This window comes from Pogoniulus pusillus, chromosome 28 (genome assembly GCF_015220805.1).
Source record: "Pogoniulus pusillus isolate bPogPus1 chromosome 28, bPogPus1.pri, whole genome shotgun sequence".
Lineage (NCBI taxonomy): Eukaryota > Metazoa > Chordata > Aves > Piciformes > Lybiidae > Pogoniulus > Pogoniulus pusillus.
In genome coordinates this window covers 8,222,448-8,245,056 of record NC_087291.1, presented here as the reverse complement: position 1 = coordinate 8,245,056, position 22,609 = coordinate 8,222,448, and the positions used below count along the sequence as shown (strand labels likewise).

General features: G+C 44.9%; 1 protein-coding gene across 1 annotated transcript; it reads left to right on the top strand.

The window, feature by feature from the left end:
* Positions 1-7,927: 7,927 nt before the first annotated feature.
* Positions 7,928-21,591, top strand: NFE2L3 (NFE2 like bZIP transcription factor 3). Its single transcript, XM_064167013.1, is given in 5 exon segments — positions 7,928-8,346; positions 14,588-14,689; positions 15,598-15,681; positions 17,991-19,137; positions 19,140-21,591. Coding segments are annotated over 5 exon segments (1,401 nt in total). The 5' UTR covers positions 7,928-8,337; the 3' UTR covers positions 19,199-21,591.
* The last annotated feature ends 1,018 nt before the right edge of the window (positions 21,592-22,609 follow it).

Sequence of the window (22,609 nt, the reverse complement as noted above, 5' to 3'; positions counted from 1 at the left end):
CTAAGGCACTACCTGATCACAAAATCAATCACAGAAACATCCAGGTTGGACAAGCCCCTGAGGATCACCAATTCCAACCTAGAACCCTACTCTACAAGATTCACATTAAACCATATCCCCAAGCACCACATCCAAATGACTCTTAAACACATCCAGGGTGGGTGACTCCACCACCTCCCTGGGCAGCTCATTCCAGTCCCTGACCACTCTCTCTGTGAACAACTTTTTCCTAATGTCCAATCTAAACTTCTCCAGTCTCAGCTTGAGGCCATTCCCCCTTGTTCTGTCTCCAGTTACCTGTGAGAAGAGCCCAGCAGCAGCCTCTGCACAATGTCCCTTCAGGTAGCTGTAGGCAGCAATGAGGTCTCCCCTCAGCCTCCTGTTTCACACTAACCATCCCCAGCTCCCTCAGTCACTCCACATAAGATTTATTCTCCAGGCCCTTCCCCAGCTTCATTGCCCTCCTCTGGACCCACTCCAGCACCTCAACATCTCTCTTGTATTGTGCTGCCCAAAACTGAACACAATACTCAAGGTGTGGCCTCACCAAAGCTGAGTCCAAGGGGACAAATCATGTGAGGATAAACCAGCAACAGTACCTGTGGTTATAGTGGCATTTTTGTGCATGCAGATGTGGAGATTTGCAAGCCACCATGGGAAACATACATACACTGTGTGTAGGGATATTAGACTATGCCATTCTACCTGAATTAATGCACTTTTTATGAGAGAGCTTAATAAATGTGTTCCAAACCAAGGGGTCTACCATAACATAATTTGCATGAGACAGAATTGACCCAGAAAATTTTAATCTAAATCTCAATCTGATTTGTATGAAATAATTCAATTTCCTCCCTAGTAGTTATATGGATTTTATCAATTATACCAATTAAATTGTCAAGCAGATTTATTGAGCAGTCATCTACAAGACACTTTCTTTGATGTACTATTCTGGTATCGTCAACTGGTCATGCATGCCTAACCTTAGGTTTTGGTGTCATCATGTGCAGCTGAATACTCAGAGATGGTCCTAAGAAATGAGTGGTGTGAACCAAATTTTGAAGTAAGGATGGAAATCAGATTTTGAACTGCAGACACAGAATTAGAGGTAATGGTAGATGCAATCAATTTAGATGCTTAGCCATCCCATGTGGAAAACACGCAGTTGATTTCTGACCTCCAAGCTGGACCTCAGGTAGAGATCTCTGTGCTAATAGCTATGGTCTAAATAGAATCGGTCTTGGGAAAATGCACCTCCAGTTAACTTCAAATGCAAAACCTGCTGCATAAAATTGAAGGTTAGTTTTGAACTTGGCAACCTACATTTTTCAGTACATTGGATTTCCTCCATTGCCTGGATTCTAGACAAGTGGCAAATCTTCCTCAAATAACCTTAGCAACTGTTTTGAATAGTTTTGTTATTAAAATACACTTTAATTTGTCAGAACCAATTACTAGAATCAGATATCTTCCTTCCTCTGAGTGAGCTGCAGTGCAACTTCTGACTTCTTCATAACCTTTCACTAATGCCCTCCTACAAGTTTGCCAAGAAAATTAGAATAACACCAGAAAAAGAGACAAGAAATTACAGTTCTTTTAGTCAAGGACACACAAGAAGTAAGGGGATTGCCATGGAACAGATTAAAAAGCCTAGATTATAAAGCAAATACAAATAATGAACTTGATGGGAGGCTTGGCTGATGCACCTGAAGGCTGTGTGGACATCCAGCGAGATTTGGGAGCTGGGGTTGTTTAGCCTGGAGAAGAGAAGGCTCAGGGGTGACCTCATTACTGTCTACAACTACCTGAAGGGAGGTTGTAGGCAGGTGGGGGTTGGTCTCTTCTCCCAGGCAACCAGCAATAGAACAAGTATGAAGTTGTTCTAGAGGAGGTCTAGGCTGGATGTTAGGAGGAAGTTCTTCACAGAGGGAGTGATTGGCATTGGAATGGGCTGCCCAGGGAGGTGGTGGAGTTGCTGTCCCTGGAGGTGTTCAAGAAAAGCCTGGCTGAGGCACTTAGTGCCATGGTCTAGTTGACTAGATAGAGCTGGATGCTAGGTTGGACTGGATGATCTTGGAGGTCTCTTCCAACCTGCTTGATTCTATGATTCTATGATTGGACAGACTGGAGAGCTGGGCAAAGAAGAACCTAATGTGGTTCAACAAGGATAAGTGCAGAGTCCTGCACCTGGGAAGGAATAATAAACTGCATTAGTACAGGCTGGGAGGTGATCTGCTGGGAAGCAGCCCTGTGGAGAAGGACCTGGGAGTCCTGGTGGACAGCAAGCTATCCAGGGGATAGCAATGTGCTCTCCTGTGGAGAGGGACCTTGGAGTGCTTGGGTAACAAGTTAACCATGGGAGAGCAATGTACCCTTGTGGCCAAGAAGGCCAATGGGATCATGGGGCACATTAAGAGGAGTGTGGCTAGCAGATCAAGGGAGGTTCTCCTCCTCCTCTACTCTGCCCTGGTGAGACCTTACCTGGAATACTGCATTCAGTTTTGAGCTTCCCAGTTCAAGAGGGACAGGAATCTACTTGAGAGAGACCAACAGAGGACTATGAAGATGATTAACGGGCTGCAGCACTGCCCTATGAGGAGAGACTGCAGGACCTGGGGCTTTTTGGTCTGGTGAAAAGAAGACTTAGAGGGGACCTAATAAATGACTGTAAATATATGAGGGCTGGGTGTCAAGAGGGAGGGGACCGACTATTGGTTACGCTGTATGATAGGACCAGGACCAATGGGTATAAACTACAGCACAGGCAGTCCCAGGACAACATGAGGAAGAACTTCTTTACTGTAAGGGTCACAGAGCACTGGAACAGGCTCCCCAGAGAGGTTGTGGAGTCTACTTCTCTGGAGACTTTCAAGACCCATCTGGATGCATTCCTGTGTTACCTGCACTAGATTATGGTCCTGCTCAGGCAGGGGGGGTTGGACTCAATGATCTCTGGAGGTCCCTTCCAACCCCTAACATCCTGTGATCCTGTGATGCACACTGAAGTGTTTTGGTCCCCTTTTGGCCCCTACTAGACAAGGCACAATGACACACAGACACCTCTCCCATTAGGGGTTCAGAGAATAAGCACCATGGACTACAGCATGTTTGTTTTCCTAGAATGTTAGTCTAACACTAAGGGTGTTTTAGTAATGTGAGGTACCCAGCATGAGTAAGAGAAGGTAACATAGTTTACCATCAATAAAACAAAGCCCTGTGATGTTGGTTGCAGGGAACCACAGATCTGGTAATTAGTATTATCTCCTATTATAACTAAACCTAAGATTCTGGTTTTTACTGTTGACACAGGAAGCATGACATTTCTGTTCATATCACTGCAATGCTTAAATTCTGGTCCTAAGGTACTTTGAGAAGTTTGTAATAGCAATAGACAGCACAAGGTGGTGAACATTGCTGACAGGAGTGACAAAGACCTTTTTGGAAGAAAATTATTTGTTGAAGAAGGACATCAACTGTTGGAGTGAGTCCAGAGAAGGGCCATGAAGATGCTCAGAGGGCTGGAGTGCCTTTCCTATGAGGACAGGCTACAAGAGTTGGGGCTCTTCAGCCTGGAGAAGACTTCAAGGAGACCCTGTAGTGGCCTTCCAGTATCTGAAGGGGGCCTACAGGAGGGCTGGGGAAGGGACTATCTACAAGGTCTTGTAATGATAGGATAAGGAATGGGTTTAAACTGGCAGAGGGGAGATTTAAACTAGATGTTAGGAAGAAGTTCTCTAGAGTGAGGGTGGTGAAACACTGGAACAGGTTGCCCAGGGAGGTTGTGGATGCTCCCTCCTTGGAGGTGGTCAAGGCCAGGTTGGATGATGCCCTGAGCAGCCTGTTCTAGCAGGAGGTGCCCCTGCCCATGGTGGGGGATTGGAGCTAGATGATCTTTGAGGTCTCTTCCAACCTAGACCATTCTGTGATCCTATGATTCTACTGCAAAGTCACTTGGACAGTTTCAGAAATACCTGGCTACATGCATCATCTCAGTATTTTTGGTAAGTATGATTGTGAATTCATGCTTTAGCCAGCAGCTCTGTATCACTCTGGAGAAGCCAGGAAAGCTGCTTCATGATGAATGAGAAAGATAAATAACAGCTTGCTGTGTCAGTGCCAAATGCAGATTGAACATCACAGGCTCACAGGATATTAGGGGTTGGAAAGGACCCAAGGAGATCATCAAGTCCAACCCCCCCGCCAGAGCAGGACAATACTATCTAACACAGATCACAGAGAAACACATCATACCTCCTTAGCTACTGGATGGCTCAGGACTGTTTCTGTGTCACGTTTGCCCTTTCCCAATCTACGTTCATGATCCCTCCTTTTCCTCTCTGGAATCCCCAACATTTCTTCAGCTTTTATGTACATTTGAAAGATAAAGTCTAAGGGAAACAAAGTGTTGGTTCCCTAAGCAAGCAGTGTGGGGAAAATTTCTTCTCTGTACAGGCAGCTGTTTAGTGGCTGTTGTTAAAACAGTCTGTTAGAGTTCAGCTCCAGCCAGGACTATGCAGAAGGCAACAGCCCAGATGTTGAGCTGCATTAAAATCATGCTAAGCAGATTAGGAAATAGGAAAAAAAAAAAGGAAAAGTTGATGCCAGACACATGGTTTCTCTTCACAGAACATCAGCCACCAGTCTGTTCTCCAATGCAGAGTAACTGTTGATTGTTTTCATGCCACCTATGAATCCTTTACATATTTCAGGCTGCAGAAATCTAAAGCAAGTTGCAAACAGGCAGTGACCACAACTCCTATGTTCCTAAGTCAGACATCTCACCTTGAATAACGTAGTGAAGTTTTTACTGATTACTGGGATGTTTTCTCATCAAAGGTCAGGGACAGAGAGCCAAAGTATATATGTCAAAATGCAGAGAGTATCAGAGCTTCTGTCATGCAGAAATCCAAGCTCTGCAGCAGGGACAACAAAATCAAAGGTGTCATTAACCTAGCTGGAGGGTGTCCAACTAAAAAAACCCCAACTTTTATTATGAAGATGGCACTGTAACACTCTGAATCTTAGGGAATATCATATTTTAGTTACAGCAATTGAATAGTCTGGGTTTGATTTCTGGCTTTTCATGCTTAACCTAGCCCTAATTACCCAGGACTGTGATTTAAGAAGGCAGAATCTCATTTCCTTCTCCTCATCTATGAGTAGCTTAAAAAAAGGTGTTTAAAATGGAGTCAAGTACAGACTGGTATCATCTGTATGACCCAAGGATCAGATACAGCAAGGCAGAAAGAATGGGTGGCACAATGTCCAGGGAACAACACTTTTTACTCTTTCAGTATCTTGAATGCAAGGTCTTTCCGTCTTGAGACACAACTGGAAAAGAAGGGGCTCTGGGGAAGACCTAATAGTGGCTTCCCAGTGCCTGAAGGGAGCCTACAAGAAGGACGTAGGAAGACTGTTTACAAAGGCCTGCAGTGATAGGACGAGGGGCAATAGCTTCAATCTAGAGAAGAGTAGACTTAGATTGGATGTTAGAAACAAGTTCTTTATTATGAAAGTAGTGGAACACTGAAACAGGTTGCCTGGAGTGGTGACTGGGGTCTCACCCCTGGAGATATTCAAAGTGAGGCTCGACTGGGATGTGGTTGAGGATGTCCCTGCTTACTGCAGAGGAGACTGAACTAGATGACCTGCAGAGGCCCCTTCCAATCCACATCATTCTATGATTCTGTGATTCTATGACTTCCCATCCCCAAGTACCTATCTACCTGTATGTATCTGTAGCGAGGGTATGTACTGGGAGACGAGGCATGAATGCATTACAGACCTATTTAGGAGGATTTAGTGAACCACTCTCCCAGCATCTGTATCCAGCTATATAAACTGCAGTCTCAGCAGCAATTATGCAGCTATTTCAGAGCCTTGCCAAAGGATCTGTAGTAAGAACTTAATAAGATACACGATTCATCCAGGCACTTGCACAATGATTTCACTGGTATAGTATCTGTGTGAATGTGGCATGTAAAATGTGACAAGTGGATCCCAGATGTATGCTCAGCTCATGCTGTCTGATTTGCAACATGCCAGATCTGGCCATTGCAGATTCATTCTCTTTTTCTCCCTTTTGCCCATACCTTGAGAGAGCTTCTCCTCCCCCCCTACTCTGCCCTGGTGAGGACACATCTGGAATATTGTGTCCAGTTCTGAGCCCCTCAGTTCAAGACCAAAGAACTGCTTGAAAGAGTCCAGCACAGAGTCACAAAGATGATTAAAGGAGTGGAAAAGGTTTAACACCAATGAGTAGTGTGGAACATAAAGACTGCTTGTGGTGGATGTCTGTCCTGGCGTTTGTGCAGTGAATGATGATGTGAAGTCTCCTGCATTTAGCTTAGGTCACACATAATGATTTCTTTTCCTCAACAACAACATAAATATTGTTAGCTTCAGTTAATCACAGGCTCACAGAATGTTAGGCGTTGGTAGGGACCCAAGGAGATCATCAAACCAAACCCCCCTGCCAGAGCAGGGCAATACTATCTAACACAGATCACAGAGAAACACATCCAGACAGACCTTGAAAGTCTCCAGAGAAGGAGACTCCACAACCTCTCTGGGAAGCCTATTCCAGTGCTCTGTGACCCTTACAGCAAAGAAGTTCCCCCTTGTGTTGATGCAGAACCTCTTTTGCTGCAATTTACACTCATTGCTCCTTGTCCTATCACAGGGAGCATGAGCAGAGCCTGCCCCCCCTCTCCTGGCCAGCGTTCAGATACCTGTAAACATTTATCAGATCCCCTCTAAGTCTTCTCTTTTCCAGTCTAAAAAGCCCCAGGTCCCTCAGCCTCTCCTCATAAGCCATTCTTTGAGTTAAAAAGCCAGAGCTCATAGAATCACAGAATCAACCAGATTGGAAGAGATCTCCAAGATCATTCAGTCCAACCTAGCACCCAGCCCTGTCCAATTAACTAGACCATGGCACTACATGCCCCATTGCTCTCTGGCAATGGAAAAAGAGCTGGTAATGGAAAAAGAGCTGGTAATGGAAGACTCTAGTAGCTTCCAAGTCATCTGAATCTTAGAAAGAAAACTTTTCCTTTTCTGTTTATTTTTTAGAAGGTAAAACAAAACCAAACCAAACAACACCACCCACCCAACCAAAACCCCTCACAATGTTTAAAACCAAAACGTTTTATTGGTATTCAAGAAACTAAGAGGCAAGAAAATGATAGGAGGATTGTAATACACCCATGGCACAGTATCACAGCAGGCACAATGAGAAAAGGGGAATGTCATCCACGATAACAGATAACCAAGAAACTGCACCCATCCCACATGGAGTTATCAGTGGAGAAGTGACTCTTTCAGGGTCTGCCCAAACAGTCTTATGCCATGTACAGGCTAAACCAAGCCTGAAACACTAAGATAAGTGAAAGTGATGAGAAGTGGCAAAAGGCCTTTGCAGAGGAGAGAACGCAACAGCTAGAAAACTCTAGGATGGGTGAAAGTAAGTTCATGTAGTGCGGAGGAGAAATGTTATGGAAAACATAGTTCAGCAGGTGGGAAGGCAAAGGCACCGGATAGGTATTTAGATAGCAGGCTGGGTGTCATTAAAACCTGTACCTGGAGGTTTGGGGGTTTGTGTTGTGGAGTTGGAGGGGATTTTGGTTTTCTGGTGTTTGAGATTCGTTTTGGTCTTTGTTTTTTTATTGTTGTTGTTGTTGGGGGTTGGTTTGGGGTTTTTTTGTGTTTTGTTGTTGGGATTTTCTGTTTGTTTTTCTTTTTTGGGCGGGGGGAAGAAGAACGTTTACTGTCAGAGGGCCAGGTGAAGAATTCTTTTTCTAACCCTTAAAAAATTGGTTTAGCTTCCCTCTTCTCTAATACTTCCTAACTCGTCTCCTTCCTTTCCAGTTCATTCCAGCGACCGACGGCTTTTGCTCCTTCCGGGCGCGCAGGAAGCCGGCAGGACGCAGGTGGGGCGCGGGGGTGCGGGATTCTCCGTCTCTGCTCCGCATGCCAGTCCCTGCCCCGCTCCCCCGGCCCGCCTTCGCGCTTCCTCCTGCCCCGGGTGGGAGTGGGCTGTAGGGAGCGGGGCCAGGCCGGAGGGCCGGGTTTGTGCCCACTGCGGGAGCCGGCGCTGCCGTCCCTCTGCCTCCCGCATTTCGAGCGGCGCGTCGGCTGCGAGAGGCCTGCCGCCGGGCTGCTATGGGTCACCGACGCTCCCGAGCTGCTCTGGGTTCCGCTGCCAGCCGGACCTACCCCGGCGGGTGGCCGCCTCGGCCCTCGGCCCCGGGAGCGCGGCGACGCCCCATGCTGCCCGTCCTGCCCGGGTGAGCCGCTCCTCGCTCTGCCGTGGGAAGAGAACGGGGGAGCGGTGGCCCCATGGCAGAGGTAAGGGCGGAGGCGGCGGCAGCTGCGGGATGGCGCCGGGAACGGGGGAGGCGTGTGCTGAGCGGCGGGGGCAGGCAGCGGCGGGGGCAGGCAGCGGCGGGGGCAGGCAGCGGCGGGGGCAGGCAGCGGCGGGGGCAGGCAGCGGCGGGGGCAGGCAGCGGCGGGGGCAGGCAGCGGCGGGGGCAGGCAGCGGCGGGGGCAGGCAGCGGCGGGGGCAGGCAGCGGCGGGGGCAGGCAGCGGCGGGGGCAGGCAGCGGCGGGGGCAGGCAGCGGCGGGGGCAGGCTCCCGCGTCTGCCGTGCTGCCTCGGCCCAGCAAGGAGACCCTGCGTCCCATGTGCGTTCGGGCGGTCTGGGAGTGTCGGCGTGGGGCCAGCTGTGGGGACGCGAGGGAGGACGCTTTTCTGAGCCAAGCCCAGCGAAAAAGAAGAGGGACGCTTGCAGAAGTGCGCCGGGCTGGCCTGCGTGCGCTCCCCTCCCGCGGTGGGCTCCCGTCTCCGGAAGGGGTTGTGAGCAGGGGTCCCGGGCACCGGGGAGCGCTGCAAACCAGGCGGCACGTTGGCGCTGCGCACTGCCGCCACGGAGCGTCCTGCTGACGGAGCGGCCGGTGGCGGCTCTCCCGGCACCGGGGCTGGCTCAGACCATCGGTCTAGCACCGCGCGTCTCCTGTAGGGCAGGGCTGCAGGGCCAGGGACGACGCTTCTGGCTTGACTTTTCCTTCGGAATCAGCTTAGTTTTAGTTCGTGCGAGCATGCAGGCAACTTAAGGATGTCATGTGGCAGCAGAAATGCAGCTTTTCGGTGTGCCATGATGAAGCAAAGCAGCACCCCTCACCGTGGGGAAGGGCACATGTAGTGTGGCAACAACACTTGTCAGCAATGTGCCTTACATCTTCGGAGCTTTACTGTGTGCAGGGCTAACCTCCAGCCTGGTTCCATTTGCCTCCGTTTTCAGTGTGGCATCTACAGCAATAGACTCAGGCAGTGAAGTACCCAGCAGCAGTGGCCCATTTCTCCGTTTTAGTTGCTCATCCTGCAGTCTTTGCTGCCCCTCTGCATGTGCCGGCTCAGACCTTCGTTCTGCAGAAGAGCTGTGCATCCCAGTAACTGGAGGATGAGCGGAGCCATTCAGCTGCAGGGGCTGCTGTTTGGAGTGAAGTCGCTAGTGGGCATAGACTTTCATTTCACTCTGGGTGATCCTGCTCTGGGAGGGGGGTTGGACTGGATGAGCTTAGGAGGTCCCTTCCAGCCCCTGCCATTCTGTGCTTCTGTGATCTTTAAAGGGCCCTTCCAACCCAGAGCTGGAAGTATGAAGTATGTCAGACCTTTCCCATTTTCAGACAGATTTTCCGTAGGCAGTATGATCTTGTTTAAATTGAGAAGAGAGGATCCTACATAGGAGAAAAAGTTTGGAGGGGACACAGTCTCAAGTTGTGCCAGGGCAGGTCTAGGCTGGATATTAGGAGGAAGCTCTTCCCAGAGAGAGTGATTGGCATTGGAATGGGCTGCCCAGGGAGGTGGTGGAGTCGCTGTCCCTGGAGGTGTTCGAGAAAAGCCTGAATGGGGCACTTAGTGCCACGGTCGAGTTGATTAAATAGGGCTGGGTGCTAGGTTGGACTGGATGATCTTGGAGGTCTCTTCCAACCTGGTTGATTCTATGATTTTTCCTGAGTAGTTCGTGCAGATACACTGTGCAGACACAGAAGGTACAGTAATGCCAAGATACTGATGTTCAGTACATTTGGAGCAATTTGAACTACCTACATTTTCAGGTTGGTTTTGAGCCCTTATGAATAGCTGGTTCTTAAGAATTAATGTCCAAGCATGAACTGCTAATTGTCAATTTCTTGCATGGTAAGTTCCTTTTTACCTCATTCTCTTTCCTCTCCCTCTCTCTTGCCCTTCCCCCCCCCAGCTCCTACATACACATAGGTTATCTTGGTTATTTTTCTAAGGTAGCTGCAAATCTAGTTCCAGCATCCTAAGTTTAAAGGATCACTCATTTTTGTGGAGAGATGATTCATTTCTTTGCTAAATGTAGGTCTGGATCTCTCTCTCAAGTACATTCTGTTAAGGTGAAAGAATGATTGGAGCAAGATAAGGCAGTATTAAGTTCTCAACCTGAAATGTAAATGGACTTCTAAGTGAGCACTCCTGTGTCTCTCCCACCAGACTTCTTCTGAGTGCACGACAGGTTCAAAACATGAAAAAACAAAGGTCTTTGTTTTTAAAGGTGACCTCTGTAGGTTTAAGTCCACTTGTGCTGTCAAAATGTTATTGCAACAGTGTAATGGATTTCAAAGTGGTTTAGCTGATTTATAACCTTCATTTTGCTTTTTGTGAAAGTAGTCGAGAGCTATTTTTAGCGTTTCTCATATCCACTGTAGATCAGGACAAGGAATCTGTGTAAACAGATGAAGCTGACTGCTTTGTTCTGCTCTGTATTGCGGGATTGTGTGGCGTTAGCAGCGGGATTCAGCCACCCCTGCATTAATTTTTTTTCATTGAGCTGTAGTTCCCTGCTGGGAACATTGCTGGCAACACTTTGTGAGCTGTTGATCCTCATCTTTAGGGAGCTGGTATTTAAAACCATTCTGGAAGACCACTGCAGAGGGAAAAGAAAGTTAATTCAGTGGTAGAAGCATGCTGTTGGAGCATGCTAAACTGCATGGGGTTGCCTAGCCTATTTTTCTCCTCTGTGCTAAGGTGAGAAGTCTCACAGTGTTAGGATGGCCTGAGCAATTCAGCTTCAACAATGAGTAAAGCAAACAGATGAGGATTCCTACATTCAGCTTGCTGCCTTGCAGACTGGGATCAACCCTAGACTTTGTATTCACTGTGTTCTCAGCAAGATATTTCATTCAGCCAGTTTCTGTAATCAAACCTAAGCTTGCTGTTGAAATCTAAACTCCCCATATTTTATTGTTCCAGTAACAAAATATATTTCTTCTGAAGTACACTCTTTTAATGGAGAAAATATTCATATGGTCTCAAGAGCCTTGCTGCCTATTTTCAGAGATGATGTGTATATCAGGGCCAGGGATACAGAGTGCTTGTACCGCAGCAGAGACTACACTTAAAAAGGTTTTTTTGGTCCAAATCCTATCTGTAGTTTACAGTCCTGTGAACCTTCTGTTTTATTTGGGGTGATTATTTATCATGGTACGTTGTTTTTTTTCTGATACAACAATGTTTGTGCATTGCCTCTTCACAGTTTGCTGACAGAAAAGATTGAAGCCTTGAGGGGGGTTTGTGGTTTTGTTTGGTTGGGTTTTTTGTTTGGTTCAGTTTGTTTTGGGCTGGGTTTTTTAGAAAGAATTTATAGTGGGAGCACTGCTTGCCCCTTAATATTCAGCACCTATTTGAACGCCAGCATCCACTACTGAAAAAATGAGTGCCTAGCGTATTTTGTCCTGCTCAAATTCCAGAATCATAGAATCAACCAGGTTGGAAGAGACCTCCAAGATCATCCAGTCCAACCTAGCACCCAGCCCTAGCCAGTCAAGTAGACCATGGCACTAAGTGCCTCATCCAGGCTTTTCTCGAACACCTCCAGGCACGGTGCCTCCACCACCTCCCTGGGCAGCCCATTCCAATGCCAATCACTCTCTCTGGCAAGAACTTCCTCCTAACATCCAGTCTAGACCTGCCCTGGCACAACTTGGGACTGTGTCCCCTTGTTCTGTTGCTGGTTGCCTGGGAGAAGAGACCAACCCCATCTGGCTACAGCCTCCTTTCAGGGAGTTGTAGACAGCAATGAGGTCTGCCCTGAGCCTCCTCTTCTGCAGGCTGCACACCCCCAGCTCCCTCAGCCTCGCCTCACAGGGCTGTGCTCCAGGCCCCTCACCAGCTTTGGCGCCCTCCTGTGGACACGTTCTGGTATCTCTTGAATTGAGGAGCCCAGAACTGGACACAGAACTCAAGGTGTGGCCTGACCAGTGCTGAGTACAGGGGAAGAATAACCTCAACTCAGAAGGAGCTGCTCAAGGCCCTTAAGAGTGGTTTGATCTCAGGTGGATGAGGCTGTGGCCAGCCTGATCTAGGGTAGGGTGTCCCTGCCCAAGGCAGGGGGGTTAGAACTACATGATCCTTGTGGTCCCTTCCAACCCTGACTGATTCTAGGGTTGTTCTTGACTTCTTATCATCTTGATGATGATGAATTTTATTAATGAGGATGATAATAGATCATGTTAATGTGTTAGGTTGGTTCTTTGTAAAATTAAAGGCTAGCCCTCCCTCACCTTGCAAACGTGGTTATGAGACTAACTTCATGCCTGTGAGTAGCTCTATTGAGCTCACAGACAGTGGAGTTTGAAGGTAGCTACTTAGCATGTTTTCAACGTCCTATAAGCTGATTTATGTCTCCTGCTGTTTTACTAAAAGGAGAAGAGGAGGCTCAGGGGTGACCTTATTGCTGTCTACAACTACCTGAGGGGTGGCTGTGGCCAGGAGGAGGTTGCTCTCTTCTCTCAGGTGGCCAGCGCCAGAACGAGAGGACACAGCCTCAGGCTGCGCCAGGGGAAATTTAGGCTGGAGGTGAGGAGAAAGTTCTTCCCTGAGAGAGTCATTGGACACTGGAATGGGCTGCCCGGGGAGGTGGTGGAGTCGCCGTCCCTGGAGCTGTTCAAGGCAAGGTTGGACGTGGCACTTGGTGCCATGGTCTGGCCTTGAGCTCTGTGGTAAAGGGTTGGACTTGATGATCTGTGAGGTCTCTTCCAACCCTGATGATACTGTGATACATAGAGAGAACATGGAGGTTCCTCTCTGTGTTCAGGAAAGTAAATTAGCTTTCTCCTATTTGGCAATAACAAGTCGTTTGGTCATTTCCAACTGCAGCTGACAGAGACACAGTGCATTGGAATATCATTTTTAGTAACTAGAAATTGTGTTAGGCATCATTGAAGGGAAGTAGCTCATGCATCAGACTGGCAGACGAGTGCCCTGTATATCTACTTGTTGTTAGAAATCATTGCTTATAAAATTAAAGTTCCTTTCCAGCCTTTGAAAAGAAAGTACAGAAAAATGGAAAGCCAACAAATAAAATTAGTTTTTATCATTACAAAAAGGTTTTAATAAAAATGAAATTAATATAGCTCTGTTTTCAAATTGTATTGAATTTTCTTCTGTAGTCTTATTTTGATACCTTCTTACATTTAAATTGTATTGTGTTTTGTATGTGACTAAAACCAAATCTCTTGCACATTTTGATGACTGCTAGAACTGCAGGTTTAATGTACTCTGTGCTTTCATGTAAAACCTATAAAGTTGTCCTGGTTTTGGCTGGGATAGAGTTAATTTTCTTCCTAGTAGCTGGCAAAGTGCTCTGGTTTGGATTTAGCAGGAGAATAATGCTGATATCACACGGATGTCTTTTTTTTTTGTTTCTAAGTATTGCTTCTCTTAAGTCAGGGACTTCTGAGCTCCTTATGCCCTGCCAGTAAGAAGGGTGGAGGCACATGAAGCTGGGAGGAGACACAGTGTGCTAGTTTGAAGCTAGCTAGAATGTTTTGGTGAGGAGAACTAGATTACAGGCTGTGTAAGAGAAACAAGGGTGATGTCTACTTCACTCATAGGCTTGCTGAGATGTATAAGAACAAGAATCCAGACATAGATAAGGCACTTCTGCTTGGGAACTCTTGGCCATCTGGGCATAAAATAGTTTTGGGACCACTGGATCAGAACAATCTTGTTGCTGGAGATTAAAACCCCCCATGATTTGGATGAGTACTGGGTATTAACACTGAAATGATGGGGAAACAGAGCTGCTCTTACAGGACATGTTAATGTCATTATTTTCCTGAAAGAAAAAGCAAAGAATTTTGCTAACTGGCCATGTAAAATTGTCTATATAATATAAAGATCCCATCACTGAGTATCTGTCTGGCTTGGATCTATCATGAAATGGACACTGATAACCCAGATTTCCATGGAATCACATCACCACATGTCTGGTTTAGCATTTGTTTCCAGTGCTCATGAATGTCTGTTTGTGTCACAGATGGGTTCAGTGGCTGGCCAGTGAAAGAGGAGACAGTGTCTGCACTCTTGAACTGGCTGCTCTCATTCTGCCCCCAAAGTCTGCAGAGTTAGTTCATCCACATGAATTAATTACTCAGTGTATATTTTAAGTGCTGTATGTATGGATAGGAACAAAAAAAAGAAAGGAGGAGAAAGAAAGAGTGCATTTAAAAGATAAATTTTGACAGTGTGTTACTTAATAGAATGGTTTCATTTGTGTCTTCAGGATGTTGACCCAAAGGCATATCAAGAAGCATTGGATAACTACTGTCCACACCAAGGAGGTGATCAGTTGGTACTGCAAGAGGATGAGGAAGGCACAAATCAGGTAAATTATGAAGTGGAGGAAGGGAAAGCTGTAAAGAGGAATTAAAGTGAATTATAGGTCTTGCCACTGAGAGAAAGAGAAGTGGAAGACAGTTAAGTGATTTTGAAAGTAATATTTGCTTTTCTCTTTTCATTTGGAGCATTTGTGAGGGCAGGAAACAGTGACTTCAGATGATACTCTGTGAAGTATGCCCACATTCACTTTCTCAGAACTTGCCTCCCCCAGTAAAGTTTGTGCAGTTGAAATATTCTAAACTTAAGAGAAGCCTCTTGCAAGTAACCATTTCTCAATTCAGTGTTATTTTCTTCATCACAAGGTGTGTTTGGGGGTAAGGGTCTTTTTGTCCTACAGTCACTTGAGCCATGAATGCTACTTCTTTCACCATTGATGCAAAAGCTTGATAATCAGATGTAGAATTAGATCTGGAAAATGAGAATGTTCAAATCTTAACATGTGTGTTGTAAGTAGAAGGCAGGAAATAATGATGTTAAATCAATATGGGGGCACTGTGGGGTTTGTTTTCCCTCAGAGCTACAATGAAAAAAGCATTAATTCTTCTTGAGACCTTGTCAGAACTGAGATCACTGGCTTTCTGGCCACTCTATTTGCCACTGCCCTGGCAGCTAGGCTTATTAAAATACTTGATTTTTCACAGTGGTGGGTAGGAGCAGGTCTCAAGAGAGGAGGAGAACCCAGTTCTGCTATTGTGGGGTAGAGCAGGACACTCTTGCCATGGAGCTACTCTGCTCATTCTATCATCCTTACACCTCCCACGGGGATAAAAACTTGATGGCAGGTTTAGCAACAGTCTTTCACAGATCTGTGCTCTGTTTCCCCTCAGAATTTTTGCCTTCTCTTTATGCAAAAGAACTGAGCTTTACAAAGCATTCCTGTTTCTTCTGTTACAGAATAACCACAACCATGTGGATTCCATTCTCTCCTTAGAGAGCTGTTTACAGCTTATGTCATCGCAGATGAGAAACATGCTAGAGGTAAATGGAAAAACATATGCATATGCTAATAGATTGGGATACATCAGTGACTACTGGATAATGACTTCCTGTGCTTTGTCTAATGAAATACGATGAAACACAACACAGCAGCGACTATATGAACAAATCAATGCAGTTAAACTTACCCAAAGACATTAAAGACATTGGTATTCACCTTTTACAGCAGCTCTCATTGGCTCTACTCAAAAAAATGTCCCCAGTAACTTGTCTGGGATTTCAAAACTGTAAAGTCTTTTCTGGCACCTGATGTTCAAAGTTGGAATGAAGCCTCTGGACAACTTAGTTCAAATAGTAATTCCCTTTCTGAAACCTAATGCCAGTCTGTGTGCATACAGTAGCTCTTGGGGTGTTTTTCTACAACACTTAGTTATTAAGCACTAGCAGCTATTAAGCACTTGCACTTTCTGGAGCTACTATAAATACTGGGTCAAATGCTTGCAAGGCCTTACCTTCCAGAACAAACCCATCTTTGCTGCAAATCAGGTCACTTAGCATTAGCAGCAAAACAGTTGTTTCCTTTTAGGCTTCTGATACTGTTATTTAATTTATGCTTGCCCATCTTCAGGAAAAGCAGCAGTTGTTCAAGTCTCTGCTGCAGCTCATAGCTGCTGTTGTTAACCATTAAGCTACTGCCTACATTCCCATTTTTGGCAATGCTCTAAGGGCATCTTACACACATTTCCCATTGTAGGAGCCTTACAGGCTCCAGTTTTCCTCTGGAACACCTTGTTTTACAAATCTTTTAAATTGGACAGTGCCTTCTAGCCCTTAGTTTCCTTCTCTGTTCAGATTTGGTAATGGTTTGCACACTAACAAGCTTCAGAAGTTCATCAGTTCAGTTCTTCCTGCTCTCTTCATCATTTGAAAGGAATTTGGCTGTAGCCTTTATACTGCTATGCGGTTGGCATATTTTATTTAAGACTATTAATGCACTGCCATCTTGTGATAATCCATCTGTTGGAAGTGGATTGCCATTTTTTTCCCACATACCAATAGTTTTCAGTGTGAAGGATTCTTATAAATAGGTAATTTTCTAAGACTATTTCTTTCTAAGGGCATAATTGAAACACCAGTTCCATCTGTGAGACTACAGGTGGTCTAGTTCAAGGTACCTCCCTAGAAATAAGACAAGACTCTTCTGTTTCACGAGTTTCCAATAAGCATAGGAGAGAATTTAAGACGTTCTGGTCTTTTCTGGCATGATTCCTTCCCTCTGAAAAGTGCTCTTCACATTGCTCAACGAACTGCAGAGAGAGAAGTCCTTTTCCACACCACAGTAGGGATGCGCAGCTATGGAAGAATCCTACCATACACTTCCTACTTAACATATTTACATTCTCCAGTTTTTTACATCCATGTATTCTATGACTGCTTTACTTGTCAGCAAGGACTCTGACACAATTTTTCCTGTGCAGTGGCTTTGAACTCCTAAGATGCAGCAGCTGGCAACTTAAGCCCACCAAAAGTGGGCCTGACTACTGAAGCATTTTTTGTATGGACTTGAGGGCTGAAGCATCATACAGTGGTTTTATTTTTCTAAAGAAAAATTGAGCAGTAAAAGCCAAAAGACATCCATGGGAAGTGTGGGGAGATGTTTCCTGCAAACTCATCAGTAAAGGAACAGAGTTGAAATCTGAGCACAACAGACCTCAGTTATGAAGGAGCTTGGCCAAATGTGGCAGCTCTCAGCCTCACAAGCTCTATATAAAACTGTGGGGGAAAAAAGCAGTGAAAAGGTACCAGCATGATCTTAGCTATTCCTGTCCTCCCCCCCCCTTTTTTCTTACACCATTGTTCTCACTGCTGAAGTCTTACCAGTGAGCTATTTAACTTGTTTACATGGGTCATTTTCTAACAGCTTACCACCTTGAACCAGCTCAGCCTGGAATCTGATGATCATCAAAAAGCAGAGGCAGGACTGGTCCTCCTAGAAGGACCTTTTCTTTAGACAAGGTGATGTAGGCTGCAGCTTGATACACACCTAGCAAGTCTCATTCCCAACTCTTATGAATCCCATACTGTCCTTTGCAAGCCCTCCTCCTTCCAGCCCTTTAGTTACTTTTCTCCTGCACCCTTCCTGCTGCTTCTAGCAAATGCCAGTGCAGGTTGTATTGTATACAAATGGGAGACTCTATTCTGGGTAGCTGAAAGAAAAGTTTAACATATAACAGTTTGACTTTAATAAATAGAATATAAAAAAAATAACTGATCAAGACTATAGGTGAGAGATGGAGGCATTTATTTTATAAAAAGTCCCATCTTCCCCCCCCTCCCCAATCATCTTTTAGGTGAGTTTACTGGAAGATACACAAGTTGCTACCTCAGGTAGCAGTCAAGAACCATCATCCTCACACTACAACGCGAGTTTGATCCAGACACGCTGCCACTGTTTCAGTCCTCACGAGGCCACGCAGCTGAAAACAGAGCCCCCCGCTGAATCAAATCCAGAAACGAGGCATTTACAAAGACAAGATTGGTTTCCTCAGTTGGACTCCAGTATCACAAATCCAGACTCACTACTTCATGGGTCACACACGACAGGGCTGTTTCCAGCTGCTGACTCTGAAAACTTAACCGCCCATGATAATTTTGACGAAATTAGATTAATGGCTTTGGCTTTAGAGGACAGCTCTGATCCTATAGAAATTTCTCCACTTTTTGAGGAATCTGGCCTGGATTGGGCACTCTTTTTGAATTCAAGTCACAGCACTGCCTGTGACTCAGTCAGCAGTGAAGGTGCTATTGGGTACAACAGTGATACTAATTCCGCTTCTTCATATGACTTAGGAGCCATTGCTGGCCATAGCAAAGAACTCACTAAACATGACCACGTGGAACATCCAGGCGATTCAGAGTGTTCTAGGAAAGCCACACTCAAGCAGTTTCTTCATAAACAAACTTATAATCAGCTGCCAAGTCAAGCAGCATCCAGCCAAGTTCATCAACAAGTGTGGATGAGGCCATCAAACAAAGTAAAGGACAGCTGCTGTAAAAGAACTGATACAAACCTTAGCAGCGATGAACGGCACGCAGAATCTCTAACTGTACCATTTTCAGTTGATGAAATCGTGAGCATGCCTGTTGACTCTTTCAACACCATGCTAGCAAAGAACCACCTAACAGACACTCAGGTATCACTTCTGCGTGACATCAGACGAAGAGGCAAAAACAAGGTCGCTGCCCAGAACTGCCGTAAACGCAAACTGAACGCCATTCTGAACTTGGAAGAAGACGTGTGTAATCTTCAAACACAGAAGGAGAGCCTTAAAAAGGAGCACTCTCAGTATAGCAAATCAATCATCCGGATGAAGCAAAAGTTGAAAGACTTGTACCACGACATTTTCATTCACATGAGGGACGACCAAGGTAGGCCTGTTAACCCATGCCACTACGTCATCCACTACAACAGCGACGGCAGTGTTTTCCTAATACCCAAATAGTCAAATCAGAACAGAAGCAGGGTAAGGAAGTGGAGCAGAAACAAAAACGTGGCTGAAGATCACATACATTTTATTTTTCTACAAGGAGTGGAAGACTGCATCTTCCAAGGGTCTGACAAACCCAGACAGGTGTGATGTTAGAGTATCTACCAGCTGAGGCTTCTGAATGAGGAAATGTTTAGTTTTAATTAAAGGGGCTAGGCCAGCAGTGTAGTGTAGTTGTATAGACCTATGTAAAACTAGTTTCATTTCAGCTGATGGAGTGGGGAGAACATCAGTGGGGCAAAACAGAAAGCTTTACAGTGCACAAGGAAGAAAAACATGTTTGAGTCTTCAGTACTTGAGTCTTCATTACACTAAGTGACCTTATTATTCTAGTTTAGCACTGAAAGAAGTGTAGCTCAAGTTCAGCTTCACTGTGAATTTGTATTCCCAAAAGATGTTTTGCATTTGTCCAGAACCATTCTGCTGTTTTTAAAGTATCTTCAACGTTATGGATTTAATTTCCCTCAGATCATTAAATTAAACCAAATTACTGTTTATCTGCACTTGTACTAATGAGGTTACACTCTGACAGCTGCTTTGAATGAAGAGCATTTAGGTTTAGTATTTATTTATACTATGAAAAAGACATTTTAGTCACTTATGCACTTAGAACCACTTAGCCTTTTCTGTTTTACAGCCCAGAAAGGGTCTGCAGAAAACTGTCCTAAAAGACATGCAATTGAATCACAGAATTGTTTAGGTTGGAAAGGACCTACAAGATCATCAAATCCAACCATTAACCCAGCACTGATAAGGCGGCAGCAATGTTAAGAGGTGTACTGGTCTGCAAAGTATCAGTGATTGTTTTAAAGATCAACAACTAGATAGCAACACTCAATAGATTTTGTAAGCAAACTCCATGAAAGTAATATATATATATATAAAAAAGTAATCATTGGTCATGCCATGACAGTGCAGCATTACAGCTATGCTAAAAAGGCACTTGGTATCAAACAGAGAAAAACTACACATACATGCAATATGAATTTTAATGCTAAACGATACCATTTCAAGGTGAAACTCTGCCATCAACATATAAATGTTTGTTTGCACTTGTGTTTACAGTAACTGGTCACATCAATCCTTTTTAGAAAGGGAATACTGCCTCAGAGTTGCAAAATGTACTGAATTACTGATAATTAAATCAGCCAGTTTGAACAAACTGCATTTCAGATTAAAAAACTTTTAAATATTTAAATGTGTGCATCTGTTATCAGTTTCACCACAGCCTCAAATCAACAGGGTAAACTCACAGTGGAAACTCCTCAGGCCCTCTGAGTTCTTGCTGTTTGTTAAGCATCACTATGAAGTGCACCTGTCTTAACTAGCATCCACAAGGAATCTACCGAATCAATAGGTCAGCAATTCAACCAAAATATGCAACAAGTAACAGGTACATATGATGAATATGAACTTTGTTTCTAGTTTCAGGGGGGAAAAACAAGTAATACAGGTCTGAGTCAGTGCAGCTGTCCTATTTTAAATGCTTACTACATCAATTGAAAGTCTATGCATGGCCTGCACACACAAATTCTAGTAAGCATTAGATTAGGCTTTTAACTGATGAAACCTGAAACCCATTTTTACTGGTTTAGAGCCTTGCAAACCAAGTTTCTAGTCTTAGGATGAAAGAGAGGGAGAAAAAGAAGAGGAGAAAAGGCTTAGCCTTGTGATGCTCAGTCTTTTATAGAGCGCTGTACATTTCTGTAAAGCCAGCTGCTAATGGAAGTAAAGCAGACAGCCCAACTGGGCAACAGTTAACTGAAAGCAAGGAAGCATGTTGTAACTCTTGAGTTTTGGAAAGCAAACCTAACAATGCAGCATAATCCACACAAAGCAAAGACATCACTCCCGGCCCCATCCCATTCCATGTCAATTTGCATATGATAATGTACTGTTAACTACCCTCGGCAAACGTGCTCTTTAACTGCAGTTTAGTGTCAATTTCCAAGGTCAGCTAACAACTACACATCTACAAAACCTCTCGGGTGAGTTACTGAGCAGACTGTGCACAATTTTAAATGCTGGTGACACGAGATGAAAACACTAGGGCTGGATGTACTATGTACTTTTTCTCAAACCTTCACCTGCCTACCGAGGGAGGACAAAACTGTAGGTGAAGTTCAGAACAATGTCCTGCCAGTTTCCCATTTCAGTGGGCTCCATTTTTACCCCAAACCTGGCAGTACTTCTCAAGTGTCTTCCCATTGTGTGACTAGCCTGTATTTACACAAAAGCATCTCCAAACAGCATTGCCTTGGCTTTTATTTTCACATCCTTATTTGTGGAAGTTCAGCCATGCAAGCAAGATCAGGTTTTGCACTAAGCTTTCATCCCAGATAAAGGGTTCCCTAGACCACTTTTAGTATGTTCCTGTACAGGCCTTTCAACCTATGCACAGAAAGTAGACACTGTACACAAGGGCAAGCAGCTATGTAGAAAATAGCCATCAACATAGACTCCTAACTCAAATGGTTGAAAAGATGAGAACCTTCTGAATCAAGTTTGTCTTGGCTTTCTAACTGATACCTTCCTTTAAAGGAAGTGTACAGACCAGAAACTATACTGTGTAAAAGGACACGTTGCAGTATCAAACTCCTGGAACCAAGTACCTGGTGAAAAGCTAGTAATACTGTGTCATGCCTTACTGAATACCAACATGGAGAAAACCATCTCTCTTGACAAATGAAAACACTTTTCAGACTTGTTATACTGCTGGCAAACTGCAGTGTTAAGGATCATCCATCAACCTGTTGATAATGCAATAAAAATGGTACATACCAGCATGGGAGTTAGTCCTCATTAAAATAGTTCCCATAGTAATACTCAGTCTAAGAGTGGGTTACATTAATAATGGAAAGTTAGCAGGTTACCTGCAAGGTCACAAAAGGTCAGACTGAACAAGTGGAGAGGAGAAACACTTCCCGGTGGGGAGATGGCAAAGCATGTCCATTACCTTCCTCATTACTGCTGCTAGCAACACAGAAACACCGTACAAACCATTTACTGCCCTTTGATCACACCTAGAGAAACACCCATTATAAACAAGTTTAGCACTTCACTAGAAAGCAGTACCCCTAACACTGTTCATGAGGTTCGAGTGTAGGCATACTGTTGTGAGGTGGCATGCTTTGAGTGACCACTGGCAGTACTGTGCACAAGTGCAGCATCACCTTTTGGTTTATTCAAGAGGCATGGCTTTTTACAGAAGGCAAGTTTTACAAGGGAGGACTTCCTGCTCAAAAGCTTACAATCTAGTTTTAGAAGGGGTAACCAGAGTAAAGGAGAGGAAAGCAGGAACAAATTAACTTTATCAGGTTCAGTTTCAGCAGTTTGCCCCAAAATACACACAGTACAGTAGTCACAGGAGTCAGAAATATGTGTCTAATGAAAGCCTTGGACAGAATACATAGAAGCCTATA